Genomic DNA, 20368 nt, shown 5'->3' with positions numbered 1-20368 from the left:
GTGGCCCCCGCTTGCTGCAACTAGAGAAAGCCCTCGCACAGAAACGAAGACCCAACCAACACAGCCAAAGATAAATAAATAAATAAATAAATAAATAAATAAATAAATAAATAAATAAATAAATAAAATAATAATAATAATAACAATTTTTTAAAAAACAGCACATGGGACAGGTCCCTGAGGATTACAACTGGCATGTGTTATAAGCTATAATTATGAAAACTTGGATTCTCACACATGCACAAGGCAGCACAGATCTAAATGCTCATGGTTTAAGACACACATAATTTCAATATTAGAAAAACACAGAAGGAAAACCACATGAAGCAGGGAAAGGTGAAGTACTGATTATGAAACTCTCAATAGCCCTTTAAAATATGGCATTCGATTTCTTTGTTCCACATGGATTGGCCAGTCTTCAAACCAACTCTGATGTTTAGCTTAGTGACTTCACTGTGTAAATGTCTATGGCTACTTATTACCAGAAGGCACGCTCACCTGTGTATAGACAGAACTTACAGCCTGCAAAATTCAATTTCTGTTATTGACCCTTTAAATAATTTCAGCACCTTGAAATGAGTTTGAGGATTAACATACACACACATTCACCTAGACAAACACTCTCAAATCCCAAATACTAAAACTCTGCCAGGTTAGCAGATATACTGAATATATTTTATCCTTGGTAACCATTCAAACTGTCGGTTGTTGCACTACATGGAATAATTCCAGAACAAGAACCATGAATGCGGTGCTGACAGTAATGGATTGGTTACAGAGGAATACGCTTCATGTTGTATTAGTTTAAATCGAGCTGAGACTAATTCCTCTCTTTTAAGGCACTGTAAACAGGGATAATAATAGGTCTTACCATGAATGTGTACTTTTATAAAGTCTCTTTGTCATGAACAGGCAGCTGGAACAGTATTAACTTAGCAAATATCTTTCTAGATTTTAGGAGAATGTTTCCCTCTCAAAAAAGTCACATGATTGTTTCAGGACCTCATTATTGACTTTTGGGATGATTCATTTCTCCAATTTTTCTTCCACTCTTGCTTCGTTGCTGCCTATATGGTAACTCTGGCTTTAGTAAGAAGGAAAAGGGAAAGCCAATGATATTCAGATAGTTTGGTTGAATGGTTGGGGTAGAAGAATATATTGGAAGATTTGGCTAACATGAGGTTTTAAGATTAAGTGGACTCCCTCTGCATACACTTGCAATGCCTTTCCATCCTAAAGGCAATTGAATGTTGATGACTTATTTCCTTGAAATTCCAAGAAAAGCTGTTTGAATCTAAGAGCAGAGAAGTATGCCAACCTATCCTTGTAGCCGATTTTACAGCAATTCTCCTAAACGTCTCCAAAAAGTATTTACAGTGAATAAAGCAGCAAAGGTTACAGTACATATGCTGAGACTCCTGTGCTTTAAAATCCGACCATGCGATGCCCCAAATGGTATTCCAACAGGTTCAGTATATGAAATTTCAAGGTTACAAGTACAATATCAACTCTGGAAAATTGAATGTAGGAACACTAGCTCCATCTTAGGTAATGAAAACAAAATAAGATTGAAAGCTGAAAGAGTCTAATTTTAAGGTGGTTACTCAGAACTTATTTTCAATTTGGCTCAACCTTTTCACAAGCCCATTTTGCAAAATTTGATCAATTTAGTTGTGCGTGTTAAGCTACATTTACTTTGCTCACTTGACAAATATTTACCGAGGGTCTATAGTGTATGCCTGTCTCTGTGCCAGTGGCTGGGACGTAAAGCTGACACTGATCCCAAGGAATTAGTCCAGTTGCGGGGTGGCAGGTATATAAGCAAGCAAGTCAACGCTATGGGAAGAGAGCTAGAGAAGTATTTAGAGGGTACTTTCGGGATTGGAGGAACTTAATTCCTTTAGGATATGGTTGGTGGTGGTACACAGGGAAGGAAAGAATTTGTTAAGGGCAGGGGACTTTGGAGCTGAGTTCAGAAGGATGAGTGGAAATTTACCAGAGGGAAACGAAGGGAGAGAGAAGAGCATTCAGCAGAGAAAGAAGAACATGAAAAAGAGAAAGACATTCAGCGCAGGGATAAATATATTAAAAGGCATGGAAGCTTGAGAAAGCTGGTATTAATCAGGGAATGAGGAATTATTTCAGTATGAACATGGTGAGTGCGGAGGAGGCTAGAGTGACGAGCTGGGGCTTGTGTGTCCTATGAGGGAGCGTCATATGTCAGAGTAGTAGTAATAATAGTAAAAATATTAATAGCAAAACAGTGTCTGCTCATGGAAAAGACTCTGACAAGTACAGGTTCCTGGTAACTGACTGTACTGCTGAACTGAATGAATAAGCATTTTCAGAACTCTAATGAAAAACTGATGAACTCATAAAAGTGCTAACAAAAGATCAAGATGAAAAAAAATTAATTACATGGGACTGAGTGAACTGATGAGGATGAGTATAATTTTTGTGACTTTCTGTTTGAATTAAAAAAAAAAATCCCACAAGGACTCAGAGGCAAAAAATATACAAATCAATTTTCCCTGCAAAGTAAAGGAGCTGTTACAGTGGAGGATTACTGGACTGAATGTCAATATTATGACATAGTATGAGTGTGTTTCGTGTTTGGTAATTGCAATCATTGTTGCTTTTGTTGTGGTCATCCATTTACAATGCTTGGTGTCAGTCTATTTATCTCTTGTAAAAATAAAATACAGTGTGTGTGTGTGTGTGAAAAAAAAAAAAAAGAAGTCACCCAGAATTGGCCTAAATCAATCAATCAATCAATCAATCAAAAAAAAAAAAACAGTATCTGCTTCAGACACTCTTCTGTCTACCTGGTATATATCAACTCACCCATTGTAGTAGGAACTATGATCCCCACTCTACAGTCGATAAAACTGAGGCTAAAAATGTAAGTAACATGCCCATGTTAGAGCCAAAGCCATGTGTTTGAACCCAGACTTCCTGGTTTCAGTCGAACCTTTCCCCCACTGCACTATACTGCCTCTGTAGGTAGCAGGGGCTAAGACGTTAAACACGGGGGATAGAAGGTCTTGTTGATTTTACGTTCTGAAATGCCTCATCCTGCCATCCATTCGTTCATTCTTTAATTATTCGCTCGTTCACTTAAGCAACCTTTTACCTAACATCTAGGTCCCAGAGGCTCCAACGTATAAAAAACCTGGTCCCTACCCGCAATGTGCAAGTTTATCTTTAATGAAATAAAAATGTGAATTTTCAAAGCAATCCTGCAATCCTTCCCCATCTTGCAACCTGGTTCTTGCAAGAACACATAGAAAGTAGGAAGAAAAGTGGATGGACGAGGTCAACGTAGCCAAAATACCTAAAAAGTTAAAAGTCTAACACAATATAAAATACAGGCAGCAATTGATCTCAGCCAACAAAAATACATACCTCAAAGAAAGAAATAGGTCAAACTAATACAATTAATGCATCAGTAGTAGGATTATGGATCAATTTCTTTTTTTGATTTTTTTGTCCTTTTCTGTATTTTCTAAATGTTCTACAATCAAGTATTATTTTTACAATTAGAAAAAAACATTCTGTCAGTTGTCATTAAGAGTAGACCTTTTGCTTTTTTAGATAAAGCAATTAGGAATTTTCAGCTTCCACTTAGCTTTGTCCAGTGAGAAAGACAACTGAGTATTTTTCTAATGGAGGGAGAGCAATCAACACAATGTTTTTATTCTCTTCATACAGCTTCAAAGAGGCAAAGTTTAATGAATACATTGATTATTTTTGTCTCTATTTTTCTGATATAAAATGAATGCAAGTATCCTATTTAAAAAATTTTAGAAAAGCATTACTCAGAAAGCAAAAGTCTTTCCATAATCTCACTCTCAGAGATAATAAAAATTTATACTATGCAATATATTTTTCTATTTTTCCTATAAGTACATTTTATACACACACACACACACACACACACACACACACACACATATATAAGCAAATAAAGTTAAAGACAATTATACTATATTTACTGTTCTGTAGCTTGGTTCTTTTTAAACTTAACAATGCAATTTCGGGACTTCCCTGGCAGTCCAGTGGTTAGGACTCCATGCTCACTGCCAGGGCCCAGGTTCAATCCCTGGTCAGGGAACTAAGATCCCGCAAGCCGCATGGTGCGGCCAAAAAAATAAAAGAGAGTAAGCAGATGGAGACATTAAAACAATTATTATAAGTGTAGCCCATATGTTTAAAAAGTTAAGTAGCCACAGGCAAGATTTTAAAAAGATCCAAATCTCGGGCTTCCCTGGTGGCACAGTGGTTAAGAATCCGCCTGCCAATGCAGGGGACACGGGTTCGATCCCTGGTCTGGGAAGATCCCACATGCCGCGGAGCAACTAAGCCCGTGAGCCACAACTACTGAGCCTGTGCTCTAGAGCCTGCGAGCTGCAACTACTGAAGCCCGTACACCTAGAGCCTGTGCTCCGCAACAAGAGCAGCCACTGCAATGGGAAGTCCACGCACCACAACGAAGAGTAGCCCCTGCTTGCCGCAACTAGAGAAAGCCTGCATGCAGCAACGAAGACCCAACACAGCCAAAAATTAAAAATAAATAAATAAATAAAATAAATAAATTTAAAAAAAAAAAGATCCAAATTTCAAACTTCTAAAGATAAAAACTTCAATATACAGGGTGGGATACATGGCAGAATAAATTCCAAGAGAAAAGATGAATAAAATTGAAGATACTGCAATAGAAATTACCAAAGTAAAACACAAAAAGAAAGAAAGAAATAAAAAGAAAAGAGCATCACTTCGCTGTGGGATAACTTTAGGTGGCCTAGTATATGTGCAATTGGAGTTTGCAAAGGAGGCATGGATGGGGACAGAAAAAAATAGTTGAAGAAATTATGGCTGAAATATTCCCAAATTTGATAAAAACTATAAACCCACAAGTCCAAGATGCTCAATAAACACCAATCACAAGAACCATGAAGGAGAAAGCTATATCAAATTGTTCAAAGCAGTGATAAAGAGAAAATTTTAAAAGCAGACAGAGATGACCAAATGTTTACACAAAAACAATAACAATGTCATGTGCATCTATAACACATCTAAAAATAAAACGTATGACACTGACAGCATAAAGGCTGAGAATGAAGAAATAGAAATATACTATTATAAGGTTCTTGTACTACATGTGAAATAGTACAAGATCACTTGAAGGTAGACTTGATAAGTTAAAGATGTATACTATAAACCCTAAAGCAATCACAGAAAAAATAAAACAAAGAGTTATAGCTAGTAATCCAACAAAGGAGATAAAATGAAATCATAAAATACTCAATAAATCCAAAAGAAGGCAGAAGAAAGGAACAAAGAACAGATGGGACAAATAGAAAACAAATAGCAAGACAGACAAACTTAACCATGTCAATAATCACATTAAATGTAAATAATGTAAACAACCAGTTAAAAGACAGAGATGGATAAATGGATAAATAAAATGGATAAAAATATCAAGATGCAGTTATATGTTGTCTATAAGAAATTCACTTTAAATACACAGACACAAACAGTTTACAATTAAAAGCATGGAAAAAGACTTACCACGTTAACACTGATCAAAAGAAATGTGAAGTGGTTATATTAATATCAAAGCAGATTTCAGAATAAAGAATATTACCAGGATAAAGAGGATCATTCTATAAAGATAGTCAAGAGGATATAGCATTCCTAAATGCTTATAACCTAATAACAAAACTTGAAAATACGTGAAGTGAAAACTGATAGAACTTACAAAGAGAAATAGAAAAATCCACAGTCATAGCTAGAGATTTCAGTACCTCTCTGTCAATAACTGATAAAGGAAGTAGACACACAATCAGCAAGAGTAGTAGACTTAAACAGTACTATCAAATTGACTTGGTTAACATTTATAGAACATCCACCCAACAACAGCAGAATACACATTCTTCCCAAGTGCACATGGACCACTTACAAGATGAAGCATATTCTGGGCCATAAATAAGTCATATTAAATTTAAAAGAATTTAATTTATACAATGTGTGTTTTCTGACCACCATGAGATTTAATTAGAGGTAAATAAAAGATCCCTAAAAGGCCCCAAATTTCTGGAAACCAAACTGTACTCTTCTAAATAACAATGAGCCAATGAAGATATATCAAAAAGGAAATTTAAAAATATTTACAAATGAATGAAAATGAAAACACAACATATCAGTATTTGCGGAATACAAAATGAGTACTTAGGAGAAAATGTTACAGTACTAAATGCATATATTAGAAAAGAAACATCTTTAATCAGTGATCTCAGCTTTCATCTTAAGAGAATGGTATATGAAGAGCAAATTAAACCCAAAGGAAGAAGAAAGGCAATAATAATGATAAAATATAAACTAATAAAGATCATAGCAGAAATCAATGAAGTAGAAAAAAATCTTTTTTTCAATGAGTAAATCGTTGAAACCAAAAGCTGATTCTTTGAGAGCCTCGATACAGATAAACTTCTGGCCAGAATGATAAGAAATAAAAAAGAGAGAAGATACCAATTATTAATATCAGGATCAAAAGAGGCAATACCACTACAGACTACACATGTTAAAAGGATAATAAGAAAATATGAACAACTATGGCTATAAATTGGACAACTAATAAAAAGGCACACAGATTGAAAAGGAAGAAGTAAAGCTATCTTTATTAGCAGACGATCTATAAAGTAAACCTGATGAAATCTACAAAAAAGTTACCAAAAGTTATAAATGAGTTTAGCAGGATTCAATATCAATACACAAAAATCAATTCGATTTCTATACACTGATAATGAACATTCAGAAATTGAAATAAAAAGATACCATTTACAATTGTATCAAATAATATGTAGGACATAGGGACAGATCTAACAAAAGACCTGTATACTGAAAACTACTGAGAGAAATTAAAGATGATCTAAATAAATGGATATATATATATCTTGTTCATGGGTCTGATGACTCAATGTTGTTAAACTGTCAATTCTTCCCACCTTGGTCTATGAATTCATGCAATCCTAATGAAAGTATCAGTAGGGTTGTTTGTTTGTTTTGGATAGAAATTGACAAGCTGATTCTAAAATCCATATGGAAATGCAAAAAACGTAGAATAAATAAGACAACTTTTAAAAAGAACAAAGTTAGGGTTTGTTCTGATTTCAATACACAATTCAAAGCTGCAGTAATCAAAACAGTATATTATTGCCATAAAGGCTGACAAATAGATCAATGGAACAGAATAGAGTCCAAAAGTAAACCCACACATATATGGACCACTAATTTTTTTTAAAGGTGCAAAGGCAATGGAATAGAGAAATGACAGCCTTTTCAACAAATGGCACTGGAGCCACTGAATATCCATATGCAAAAAAAAAAAAAAAAAAGAATTAATTCAATAATTCAATAAATTCAATAATTGATAAAATAGACTTCAACAAAATAAAAGCCTTTTAGCCTTTGAAAGATATGAAGAGAATGAACAGCAAGCCACAGACTGGGAGAAAATATTTGTAATCCATATAACCAATAAAGTGCTTATATCCAGAATATATATACTCTGAAAACTCATGAGAAGAAAACAGCAACCCAAAGAAACTGGGCAAAAGATTCAAACATAAAGAAGATATACTGACGGTAAAATAAGCACATAAGAGACACTCAAACATCATATGTCATCAGGGAAATGGAAATTAAAACTGCAGTGAGGTGCTACTACACTCCTATTAGAATGGCTAAAATGGAAAAGATGTTGATGCCATGTGTTGACAAGGATATGAAGGAACTAGAAATCTCATAAACTGCTAGTGGGAATTTAAAATAGCACAACCACTTTGGAAAACATTTGGCAGAACCTTAAAAAGTTGCATCTATCTACCACATGATCTAGCCATTCTACTCCCAGGCATTCGCCCAAGAAGAAAAGAAAGTATATGTGCATACAATGACTTGTACATGGATGTTTATGGAAGTTTTATTTGTAATAGTCCCCAAACTTGCATAATCTAAATGTTCATCAACAGGTGAATGGATCATTTCGAAATATGTGCACATATCAAATCATCATATTGTACACCTTAAACTTACACAATATTATATGTCAATTATACCCCAGTAAAACTGAGAGAAAAAGGAAAAAAAAAAAGCACAGGCGAATGGATAAACAATGTAAGGCATAGGGACTTCCCTGTGGTTTGGTGGGTAAGACTCTGCGCTGCCACTGCAGTGGGCACGGGTTCAATCCCTGGTCGCGGAACTAAGATCCCGCGATCCTGCATGCCGTGCAGTGTGGCCAAAAAAACAAAAACAAAAGCAAAAACAAAACAATGTAAGGTATAGCCATACAGTGGAATGTTACTTAGCAATAAAAAGCAAAGTGCTATTGATACATGCAGCAACATGGATGAATATCAAAACAATTATGCTCACTGAAAAAAAGACAAAAAGATTATCTACTGTATGATTCCACTTACATAAAACTCTAGAAAATGTACTCTACTGTGAGAAAAAGCAGATCTGTAGTTGCTGGCTATATTCACTATCTTGATTGTAGTGATCATTTCAAGGGTATTACTTCTAATAAGACGTAGAAAATTATGTAGTCAATTACATTTCAATAAAGCTATTAAAACAAAAACAACAAAAACTCTGCTCCTTGCTGAGTCTTATACTAATTAAAGCTGCATGTGTGCAGTGGGCCACCCTTAACACTTTGGGGGCTGAGGGAGGAGTACCAATGCAGGTGTCCTAACCCACATTCTGCCCCCTTGCCCTTCCAGGCCAGGCACCATCCAGCTGTCTCTGGCCACCCCTCAGATTTAGGGTGATATACATGGGCAGAAGGGGTTCCCACCGGCCCTGGAAGCAGGCATGGGATCTGAGATCCTGAACACTGAGACCACAACCTTGAAGGGAGGAGCTGGGCTCCAGCTGAGCCTATCTTGGCCCACAGACTCCCTGCCAGTTGCCCAGGGTATGGTTTGAGAAGGCCAGACTAGAGGCCTTTAAAGCAATGCTTATCTGCAAGGAGCTAAGATAAAAACGGAGAGTGTCTAAAACTTCTACAGCAATCTGACGGACATGGCTGCAACATCCAGGCATGGGATAATTTTTCTAGCAATTCGTGTGTATTGAATTTTACAAAAGCTGTGTATCCTCCACGGACTGGATGCAAATAAAAAAACAACAAAGCCAAAAACAGGTCCCTTGCCCACAGGTAACTGAGACTCTGCCTTAAAACACATGGCTTTGAGCAGAAGCCCCTAAAGGAGACTGGTTTTGAATTACGATAAATGTAGGCCGCATTCTGTTAAAAAAGATTTCTGGCCTGACTTCTGTGAGGCTTCGATCACAGTCTGCTTGATCCGTCTTTGTGTCCTTCTGGGTCATCCCGTGTGGAGTATGAGCTGCATTTAAGGCCGTGGTAATTCTGTGTGAGCACAATGCCTCTGTACATGGCTGTCTTCCCAACTCAGAATTTGAGAAGAACTGCCTTTTTTTCTTTCTTTTTTTTTTTTTTTTTTGTTTATTTGTTTGGTGGGGTAGGATATGTCAATGAAAAAGATTATGTCCTGTTTTTCTCCATTTGAACATGAAAACAAAGGCCCTGCCATTGCTCCCTCCTTCTCCAGTGTCTCTGGAATCTGTCACTGACCATAACAAATGGGGCCCTTACCTTGTGCACACAGGCCTTTGCATTCAGGAAAAACAGCTCCACGGTGGTTTTATCCTTCAGGAACGATATGCTCTCAATGTAAAACCTGAAAAACAGTACAGAAGTTTGTTCCTTCAGATTCCTTCCCTTCTCTCTGCATGATTTCATTTCCTCATGTTGTTTCTCGCAGAGAATTTTCAGAAGCTAGGGGATGGTTGTGCTTTATTTCCCTCTTAAAAGCTATCTGCAACACATATGTACAGCTGTGTGTATGTATGAATCTATGTGGATATGCAGATAACATCTTCTACAGAAGGCTTTTGTGTGTTGGAAGGTGAGTTAAAGAAAAATCCAAAATGGTCACCAACTGCAAAGCCAACTTTACTCTTGGTTGCCCATTCTTCGACACACATTCTGGGAGCTCAGAATACCTGAGACAGCTTCGAAACAAAGTCCAGTTGAGCTCTGAGGGCTGAAAACAGAAGTCTGCTGAGTAAGCGCTACTAAATAATTGAACCTGGAGACCTGTGGCTCTGTGGTTTGCAGACTCGGGGTGGGTGTGAGAGCCCCACGTTTACCTCGCCCCCATCCACCAGGAGAGTTTCAATCGCACCCTCCCTCCTTTCCTCTCATCCTTCCAGGCTCCAGGCTTTCCCTCTGGCTGGAAGCTGAGCTCTCGTACTACTTAATATTGATCTTTCTCATGCAAATCAGGGCATTCTGGGCCTCGCTCCCTCCACTGCCTTTTCTGGGCCTTTGCTCGTTCAGTCTATGAGGCCAGGTCCCTCTTTTAGGAGAGAGCTTACTACCAAGAGGTGGGGAGGGGAGGAGAGTCTTGTGTTTTTCTCATCCCGTCATGTGGAAGCTGGCTGGTGAAGGCAGGCGCTCTGGGGTGGGTGAGTGGGCCAGCTAAGGCCTAGAAGGTTTTCTCTACTGTTGGAGCCCCACTTGATGAATAATGCATGAAGAGACTTAATACCCGAAGAGAGCTCACAGCTAGGGTCCTGGAAGAGAACTTGCTCTCAACTTGGTGAGAGGCAAGATAAACCCGGACTGAAGTGGCACGGTGGGGGGAGTCTTGTCCTTAGCTCTGCAAAATCCTGACAGGCCTTGGGCATTTGCTCTTTTTATTTTTTCCTCCCTCTCCACAATAAGGAAACGTTTGAGAAATAAATCCAGCAGCTTAAAAAGGCCGTGAAAGATTTTACCACTGAGACGGTAAAATCATTTGAAAAATTCCACCCTTAATGCTGAATCATCAAGGGAAGTTCCAGAAAGAGAATAAATCCTTTATATTTTCACTTACAAGGGTTTATCTCACCTATACGTGAGCTTAACGAAGATTCATGAGTGTTAGGTGTGTGAGAAGGGAAAGTTAAGGATTAAGGCAGGAGGGGGAGATGAAGAGTTGGAGGGAAAAGCAGGCTTGGGAACCTGAAACATATAGAATACGGGGTCCCAGCTCCATCATTTATCAGCTGTGTAGCCTTGGGCAAGATCGTTAGCTTCTCTGTGTCTTTTCTAAAATGGGTGATATGACTGCACTTACCTCACAGGGTTTTGGAAGGAGTAAATGAGATAATAGAAAAGGATGTAAAACAATAAAAACTAACAGTTGTTAATAAAAATCCATTTTCTGGAATTTAATGCTATGTGGCCTGGGGGATGTGGCTTAAGCTTTGAGTCTAAGATTCTTTGTCTATAAAATGGGGATGACGATGGCCCTAGGAGGACCGTTATGAAGTGCCCACTACAGTGCCTGGCACGTGGTAGGAATTCAAGAAATCCTAACTAGTGTGGCTTGGCAACCTTGCGTTATGTTTAAAAAAAAAAAAAAAAGTCTGATAGGACACGATGGGATTTGACCTATACCTGAAGGCTAGGAAAAAAACAGGATTCTATAGGATAAAAAGAAATCCAGGTGGAGAAAATACAATAGGTAAATAGCATCTCTGTGGTAATGTGATAAACATTCATAATTTGGCTTTCACCAAGAGTTAGTTACAATCTGAGTATTCTCCCGTCAATTTCGGTCTCCTGGCCATGGCCAGACAGACCACGGACAGTCACCTGACTCAAAGGCAACCAGTCTGTAAGCCGGTGAGCATCCTATGAGGTGGGCTGGGAAGAAGAGAGATCAGCCCATCAGAGGCTCCTTATACGGGGTAAGGAACGGACAAACCCATCGTGTATGGTCTCTTAGAGAGACTGAGAGACGAGAGAGACAGGTCAAGAGGGAAACAGTGGAGGTAGAGAAAGGCACTAAGCAGAAGCCAGGAGGGAGAGAAAGGACACAAGTCAAGCGCAGGGGCTGATGGAGTGGAAGCAGAGAGTACCGCGTCCCTGCGATGGCGGATTCAAGGCCTGCTGCTGCCATAGGGCTGAGATGACCTGTGTAACGAAGTTTCCTGAAGGACCTTCTGTTTCAGCTAGGTGGTGATGGTTTTGCCCTGCTTCCTTTGCTTTTACAAGTATTTTTTATCTCTGTCAACTGAGATAAGATGGGCAGGTTTTCGGTGGGCAGCCTGAAAGTGCAGCAGCAGGATCACAGCTAATGTTTCTTGAGCTCTTACTTAAGTGCCGGGTCGCATGCTGAGTGCTTTCCATGCGTTCTTTCATTTAATTCTCACAACAACCCTGGAAAGGAGATACCTATCATTATTCCCATTGTACAGATGCAGAAACTGAATTTAGAGATCCGCCTACATGCACAGGCAGGAGGAGGTCTTGATCTGGGTCCCTTTGACTCCTGTAGACAATGCTTTTCAGTGGAACCTCCTCCTGGCTGCCTCACTTGTTCACACAACCAGCATTTATAAGGAAAGCTAAGCCCTAAATAATTGTGTGCAGAAACAAGTAAAATAGAAGTATGTTTGTTCTCTATTGTTTCAAAAGTCAGAACCAGGGCTACCCCGGTGGCGCAGTGGTTAAGAATCCGCCTGCCAATGCAGGGGACACGGGTTCAAGTCCTGGTCCGGGAAGATCCTACATGTCGCGGAACAACTAAGCCTGTGCGCCACAACTACTGAAGCCTGCGCTCTAGAGCCCATGAGCCACAACTACTGAACCCACATGCCACAACTACTGAAGCCCACGCGCCGAGAGCCCGTGCTCCGCAACGAGAAGCCACTGCAATGAGAAGCCCTCGCACCACAACGAAGAGTAGCCCCCACTCGCTGCAACTAGAGAAAGCCCACACACAGCAACGAAGCCCTAACACAGCCAAAAATAAATAAATAAAATAAATAAATAATAAATAAATAAATAATAATTTAAAAAAAAAAAAAAAAGGCAGAACCAGATCAGTGGACCAAAAAAATACAAGGTGATAGATTTTGGATCAACCTATGAAACACCTTTTAAAAAGTTAAAATAGTCTTGGAAGGGTCTTCCTGCCCTATAAGAGTCCCAGGTCAGATTAGGAGAACTCAGGGTCTGTTATCTATGCCAAGATTCGGTGATTCTTTCATTTTTACTTATTTCAGTATGTATCTCTAACAGAGAGGGATCGTATTAAAAGCATAACCTCAATGAATTTTCACACTAGCAAAGTTCATAATTCCTTAATATTTAAGATTCTGACCTTCATTCACATTTTGCCACTGTCTTCAAAATTTTTTTTTTTTTTTTTAAATCCTGTGCTTGCGTTATTAAATAAATAAATCTGCAATGGTCTTTAGCGGGAGTCACATATGCAAAAGCCTCAAGGATCACCAGCTGGATGTAAAACAGCTGAGCACATTCCTTTTACTCAGCTGGAACTCCTTCTCCAAGGTAGGAGCATGTGACCAAGCTAGACCAGTCAAATTCTTCACCCTGGAATAGAAATATGATTACAATGACCTATCGATCAAAGATTGTTGGAGCCTATTGTTCTGCCAGTGGTACCCGGATGAAACTGTCCATTGGTTTCTGCTCCCTAGACCCCTGCAGAGCCTGGATTCCTATCTTTTCTGAGGCTTTGTTAGTCCAGTTTTCCTTCAATTCTGTTAGCCACAATTGGTTTCTTTTGCTGGAAACCAAAGAATTCACATTACTGGATACTAGAGGGCTTCCCACGTGCTAGGGACAATACAAAGGGCTCTACACGCATCATTTCATTTAACTTCAGTACAACCAGATGCCAGAGGTAGCAAGTTATGAACCTATCTTACAGATAAGAAAACTGAGAAATAGAGATGTAAAGTCAACTTCCCCAAGCCATACAGGTAGAAAGTGGTGGAGCCATGATTCAAACTAAGGCCTTCCAGACTTCAAAGTTCATATTTCAAACCAGTATGATAGGATGCTTTCCTACAATAACAATCACAATGAAGTATAAAATGTACACAATGCCATGGGGCCCAAGGGAGGAATGCCATTAAATCAGCTTATGAATCAAGAGGGAGAAGGCTGCCAAAATGAAATCCAGAGGACTAAGTGTCACAGGACACGGTGTACCCTCAGACAATTGAGCCGAGTCTTAAAGAATGCATGAGTTCACCAGGTAACGAAGGTTGGAAGGGCATTCCAGGGAGAGGGCATATTAGCCAGACCTCTTGCTAGTCTTCAAGAATTTAACAGACCATATGCAGGGAGTTGGGTGGCTTAGCACCAAATCAACTTGTGGCTTGTCCAATTCTGCACAGATACCTTTGTACTAGAAATTGGGTTCCTCTTGCTTCTGAAGCTCAGGTCCCCGACTATATCCTAGTTCCAGTAAACAGGTCCCTATCTTGTTTCCCACTACTTTCTGGCGATCCGCCCTGTTGCCTTCTACCTTTCTGCCTGGGGATCCGATTACCTGCTCTCTGAATCCACAATCCCATCTCTGCCTCAAGGGAGCCACTGTAATGACTTTATATTTATAGAGGGTATGAACAGTACGTACGTATGGTCCTCCGGGAGAATGGCTCCCCAGGAGCACCTATCAACACGTACCATGAACTGAAAACAAAATCTAGGGCTTCTTAATGAAATGAAACGGACTATCCCAGACATAAAATAAAGACCTTTTGTTTCAGCCCTTTTTTGGCAAAAGGATATTGTTTCCCTTCTGCGTGCTTACTGTGAGTGATTTCACTAAGATTTTGCGAAGTCAAAGCCCACGGTTCAATTTTCAGCCTCTAAACAAACCCAGGCTTTTGGGTTAGGCATATGTTTTGGAGACAGACCTCACACAACTTCACAAGTGTAATTTCTTGAGAATTTGCCTTCTTGAGAAGAGGTTTTGTCTCTGCTTTTCGTGTTCCTCCCATTAGCATTTCCCCCCCTTTCTTGATGGGACAGGTGTTCGCCTAACCGATCATCGGTGATAACAGAACATCAGCCTCAACGATATGACATAATTGGCTTGGAGGAGGGGCAGGCCTGTCAGCGAGATGACAATACACGTGTGTCGAAAAGCAGAAGACTCTGGTTGTTTGGGATGGGCTGTCCTTTAATGGTCACTGCCATGTAGTGGCCCATGTTTTCCTCCAATGGCATTTATTCATCATGCTCAAAAGTCAACGCCACAGGGAATTCCCTGGTGGTCCAGTGGTTAGGACTGCCACAGCCTGGGTTCAATCCCTGGTCAGGGAACTAAGATCCCGCCAGCTGCATGGTGTGGCCAAAAAAAAAGAAAAGGAAAAAAAAAAGTCAACACCACAGAGTTGGGGAGATAACTAGGATAAGTCCAGCCCTAACACTGATCCAGCTGCTTGGCTTCTCCGTGCTTCCCTTTCCTTACTTGCCTCCACACCAGAGACATGAGAGAGATTTTCAACTTAGCTTAGTGGGTGGCATGTATTTCAGCGGTCAATGAGCGGTGGTGATTATTACTATGTTATTATTATCTGCCTACCAGGGGGTCTATAACAGAAGGTGCACACTTCGCTGGGAACCTCTTTAAAACTTCAGCTGTAACAACAAGAATGGAAATTCCAGTTACCTTTCCTAAGCTCTTTCTCTCAAGGAAGCAACATGCTACAAAGGTGTCCATTTTGACAGAATGGGAAACCACTCTGAAACGAATATTCTTCTGACCACTTTATCTCCCCAACTGAGTATATTTTCTTTGTTTTCCAGAATCTTTGCTATGTCTGAGCGATAGCATCAAAGAAGGCGAATTGGGCAAGAATGACTCAATTATTTCGCATTCTGAACAATGCTGACTTGGTGACTGGCGTCCTGTAAGGGCTGCATTCAAACGCCTCGCTCCAGGTTTCATTCAGTTACTGTGGGTAATTTTAGGCACTCACTGCAGCCACCTGCCTAAGTAGATTTCTATCAGGTCCTAATCCACATCCCAAGCAGGGAGAGCTGTATTTATTGCTTGTAATGACCCTGCAACCTCATAGTCCTGCTTTATAATGGACGCTGAAGACAGCGGTATAATTTAAGTGTATTTCATTTTCTCCAAACGTCGATGCACAACTTCTGAGAGTCCCATATGTTCCCGTTCATCTCTGGGAGGGGTGCACTCTTGGAGGATTCCCCAAGGGAAGAATTATTTGCTTCTACAATGTGCTCCCCTGCCAGGAAAACTCTGCCTCACTTCCGAATTTCCAGGCATCCCAAGGAGAACTAGAGAGGGCCCTCCAGGTGTGAGCCTGTAGAAACCTGCCCTGCCGCCGCTCCTCTCCCACATTGTGACTCTTTCTGAGTTCTCCAGGGAAGAGCTGGAGGCCCAGGAGGGTAAGGGCCTCGCTGTGACCTGTCTGAACGGGGAGGGAGTCTTTTGCCCCAGGCAACGTCAAGTGTTAGGGTCCCGTGGTGAATTCCAAGCGCTTGCTTCAAACTGCAAAATAGCCTGCTCCCGTCCACCATGAGCAAAGTAGGGACAGATGTTCTGAGAAGGAGACAGGAAGAGGCAGGAGAGGTTAAGTTTTCAGGGAGGGGATGGCTGGGACTAGTGAATGATGGAGACAAATGATGAAATCTTCCACCCAGTGCAAAAGTGAGTGGGTCAGACCCAAGCCAGACAGTCTCCAAACTTCCATATTCAGTAGCCGTATATCACATTAAGGAATTTTTTACCCATTGAACATGTGGTTGAGGCAGCCTCTGTTAAATATATCATAAAAATGGTTAACATTTATTGAGGGTCTTCGTTACATGTTAACATGCATAATCCTCCAACAACCCTGTGTATTACCACAAGCTCCTATTCCATTTTCTAGGTGAGGAAAGAGGCCCACAGAGGATGCCAAAGGCCACACAGGTAATACACGGGAGAGTTAGGGTTAGAACCCAAGAGCAGTGCTAAAGCATTGGTTCTTAAGGGATGGAGTGAAGTGCATCTGGCCATGTTGAAGACATTTTTTTGATTGTCCTGACTTGGAGAGTGTTCCTGGCATCTCATGGGTAGAGGCCAGGGGTGCTGCAAACATCCTACAGAACAGCATGGCTCCCTTCAGTGAAGAATTCCCTGGCCCCAGAATTCCCTGGCGGTCCAGTGGTTAGGACTTTGCGCTTCCACTGCAGGGGGACACGGGTTCGATCCCTGGTCAGGGAACTAAGATTCCGCATGCTACACAGCGTGGCCAAAAAAAAAAAAAAGAATTACTTGGCCCCAAATGTCAATAGCACTGCTACTGAGAAACCGTGCATTAAAGGCCAAGCATTGAACTTCTGTACCCTACAGCCTTTTCACCCATCATAATACTAATGCTTTCCTTCTGCCCTTTTGATGTCACCCTGAGGACAGATTACAGAGAAGACTGAGCAGATTCTCATAAACACTGTCTGATATGTGATTGGGGAGCACACAGAAATACAATCCTGTAAGAAACTGGAATCGGGGGCTTCCCTGGTGGCACAGTGGTTAAGAATCTGCCTGCCAATGCAAGGGACACGGGTTCGAGCCCTGGTCCGGGAAGATCCCACATGCCGTGGAGCAACTAAGCCCGTGCGCCACAACTACTGAGCCTGTGGTCTAGAGCCTGCGAGCCACAACTACTGAGACTGCATTCCACAACTACTGAAGCCCACGTGCCTAGAGCCCGTGCTCCACAACAAGAGAAGCCACCACAATGAGAAGCCTGCGCACCGCAACGAAGAGTAGCCCCCGCTCGCCACAACTAGAGAAAGCCCGCGTGCAGCAACGAAGACCCAACGCAGCCAAAAATAATAAAATAAATAACAACAATAATAATAATAAAATAAATTAGAAACTGGAATCCGGATTGAGTTTTGAAGGATTCTGTGTCTTTCTGGAACTCTCATATGGATCAGGATGGTGACTCCTCAAAGACGAAGGCCCCTTACCACCTGCCTGGAAGTTCAAGAATGGGTTAGGCCAGGAGGTCACGGTCAATATTAAGGCAACTAACAGACTTTTTCCCCAGGTTCTGGGATATCGTTCAGATGGAAGTGTGGTGGTGTGCAAAGAGCTCCGGCTAACTCACACATCTGCCTCAGATACCTCTGCTGGGCCCAAAGTAGGAGAAATCCGTTATTTCTCAGTGCTTTTTAATCACATTCCTCTGGGAAGAGGTGAACTTTCCTGTCCTCTCCTTATTGTAAATTACATACTCTTTGATAGCTCTAAAATAACTCACGGCTACCTAGTCACAAACATTTTACCTTTTCTTCATTTTATCACTCTTCACACTTGCGTTTTTTAAAAATTGCTTAATACGTTCATCGTAGGAAAAAATATATATAGACAAGCAAAAGTCATTCCCACAATCATTCTACTCAGAGATAAATTACTGTTAACATTTTAAACTTTTTTCCTACTCATATCTTTTACTTAAGTGCCATCCTGTGGTCTTGCTTCTTTCCCCTAGAATATATTGGGAACTTCTTTCTATATCAATAAATCTATTTCTTCACCAGAATCTTTACCTGTTGGGCTGTATTTCACATATTTGTCTTTCTTAAAAAAATCAGGTGGAATGATGTGGACCCACGAGTTGTAGTCATAATGCTTCCTTGAGTTAAACTTTCTAAAGGCCGAACGTTCTAGAACCAGGCCAAGGGGTGCTTAAAAGACTGAAAAAAGTCTTTCAAAGGCTCTGTGTTTGCAGCAACTTTGACAGAAAGTTAGTAGTCTTTCCCCACGTCTCCTACTAGGACTCTCCACACGCCGTGAATTCTCACCCCCAAGCGTCACAGACAGACAATACTTAGGGTACCTCTGAGTGGCCACTTACAGTCATGCGCATAGCAAAGGAGATTTGGAAATAGGAGGAAGAAGAGAGGGGAAGAGGAGAAGGAGGACCAGAAAGAAAAAAAAAGCAAGAGGTAGTCCGATGAATAAGGGGGGTAAAAGACCCAAGATCCTGGCTTTTTGTGGAGCTGGGTGGTACCAGCCAGAGCCACCTCGGCTTGCCCCCCACTCCCCCCACCGCGAGGGGATGGGAGCTTTTCCAATGAGGTCACCCGCAGTTCCCCTGCCACCCCCTGAGAATTAAATGCCTGTTTGCTCACTATCAAGCTTTTCAAATGCTTACATCTGGGCTGCATTACCAAAGAGGCCCATGTGTTTGTGGATGATAATTTACAGCAGCAGATAACAACCCCGGGGCTGGAGGAGTCCCCCCAGCAGCCTGGGGGCGTTTGGACTCAAAGGGAAACAGAGGATGGGTTAAATGAATTATGGTGCATAAATAAATTATGGGGCGTCTATGCACATATGTGTTACACACATAGTTAGTACATATCATTGAGATTTTATAACTAAAGCAAAGACAAAGGTTTAATCCTGAAGTTCATAAAGAGAGAACTAAGTGCATTCACCTTAAATGTTTTCTTCCTTCCATGCAGAAGCGGCATGTGTTTCTGAGCTGCTCCCTGCATCCTGGGGGATATGAACTTGGAGAAAAGTCTTTCCCTGCAAATCTGTAGGACCCCAGTGTTTAGCTCAGGAATCAATGAGACAATACAGGTCAAATATCTAACCCAGTGCCTGCCACAGGGTTAATGCTACATTTCAATAGAGAGGAAACTTCTGGAGAGCAAAACTGTACGGTATTTTTCTTTTTCATAAACGCTACAATTAAAAAAACGACATTTTCTTATATTTGCATAATACTCTGCCAAGTTATTTTGTATCCCCTGATCCCTTTTAAATTCACAACCAACTTGCCCAAGATCCCATTTACCATCTCCAGCGCACGGTATCAGAATCTGGGCCAGGAATGCGGAGGTTTTGGGGGTTGGAGGGGTGACTGTTTAAAAATTTTCCTACAGTGATTCAGATAGGCAACCCCTCTCCTTCTGGGGGAGCTCTGAAATGCAATGTACCTTTTCATCTGATGTCTTTTATTACAGCAATCAATTGTTCACTGTAAAAATGCCATCACTTCCTGAAACCATCTTCATTGTCGGTATTTGGATATTTTAATCTTTATTTAATTATTTATTTAGGCCTTGCCTCGCGGCTTGCGAGATCTTAGTCTGCCAACCAGGGATTGAACCCGGGCCCCGGCAGTGAAAGCACTGAGTCCTAACCACTGGACCGCCAGGGAATTCCCCTACATTTGGATATTTTTAATTGTTAGCAATGAAACTAACAGTGACGCACATCCACATCACGCCTTACTTCTGTGGGGAATCCTTTCCCCTTGTGTGCTAACTCCTCAGCACGTACACACCTCGGTGTCCGCGAGGGAGCGACTCCGAGTTCCAGGGCATGCAGCAGTACTTGCTGACGGGAAAGGCAATGACCCCGATATCAAAAGAGACCATGTGTATTTCTAGAGGCCTCTACGGTGACCACGTGTCCAAATACAATCA

General features: G+C 40.9%; 1 protein-coding gene across 9 annotated transcripts in view; it reads right to left on the bottom strand.

The window, feature by feature from the left end:
• The window catches only part of FRMD4B (FERM domain containing 4B), a 339770-nt gene that overhangs the window by 91156 nt on the left and 228246 nt on the right, over positions 1-20368 (bottom strand). For 8 of the 9 annotated variants that reach the window (XM_068557491.1, XM_068557496.1, XM_068557494.1 and 5 more), the window contains one exon: positions 9686-9770. In XM_068557491.1, coding sequence (XP_068413592.1) covers positions 9686-9770 — 85 coding nt within the window. Of the gene's footprint in view, positions 1-9685; positions 9771-12237; positions 12289-20368 lie in introns of those variants that run through there. The other variant, XM_068557499.1, reaches the window with a different exon arrangement.

The sequence above is a fragment of the Eschrichtius robustus genome, chromosome 12, assembly GCF_028021215.1.
Source record: "Eschrichtius robustus isolate mEscRob2 chromosome 12, mEscRob2.pri, whole genome shotgun sequence".
Lineage (NCBI taxonomy): Eukaryota > Metazoa > Chordata > Mammalia > Artiodactyla > Eschrichtiidae > Eschrichtius > Eschrichtius robustus.
This window is presented reverse-complemented; position numbering and strand designations above follow the sequence as displayed.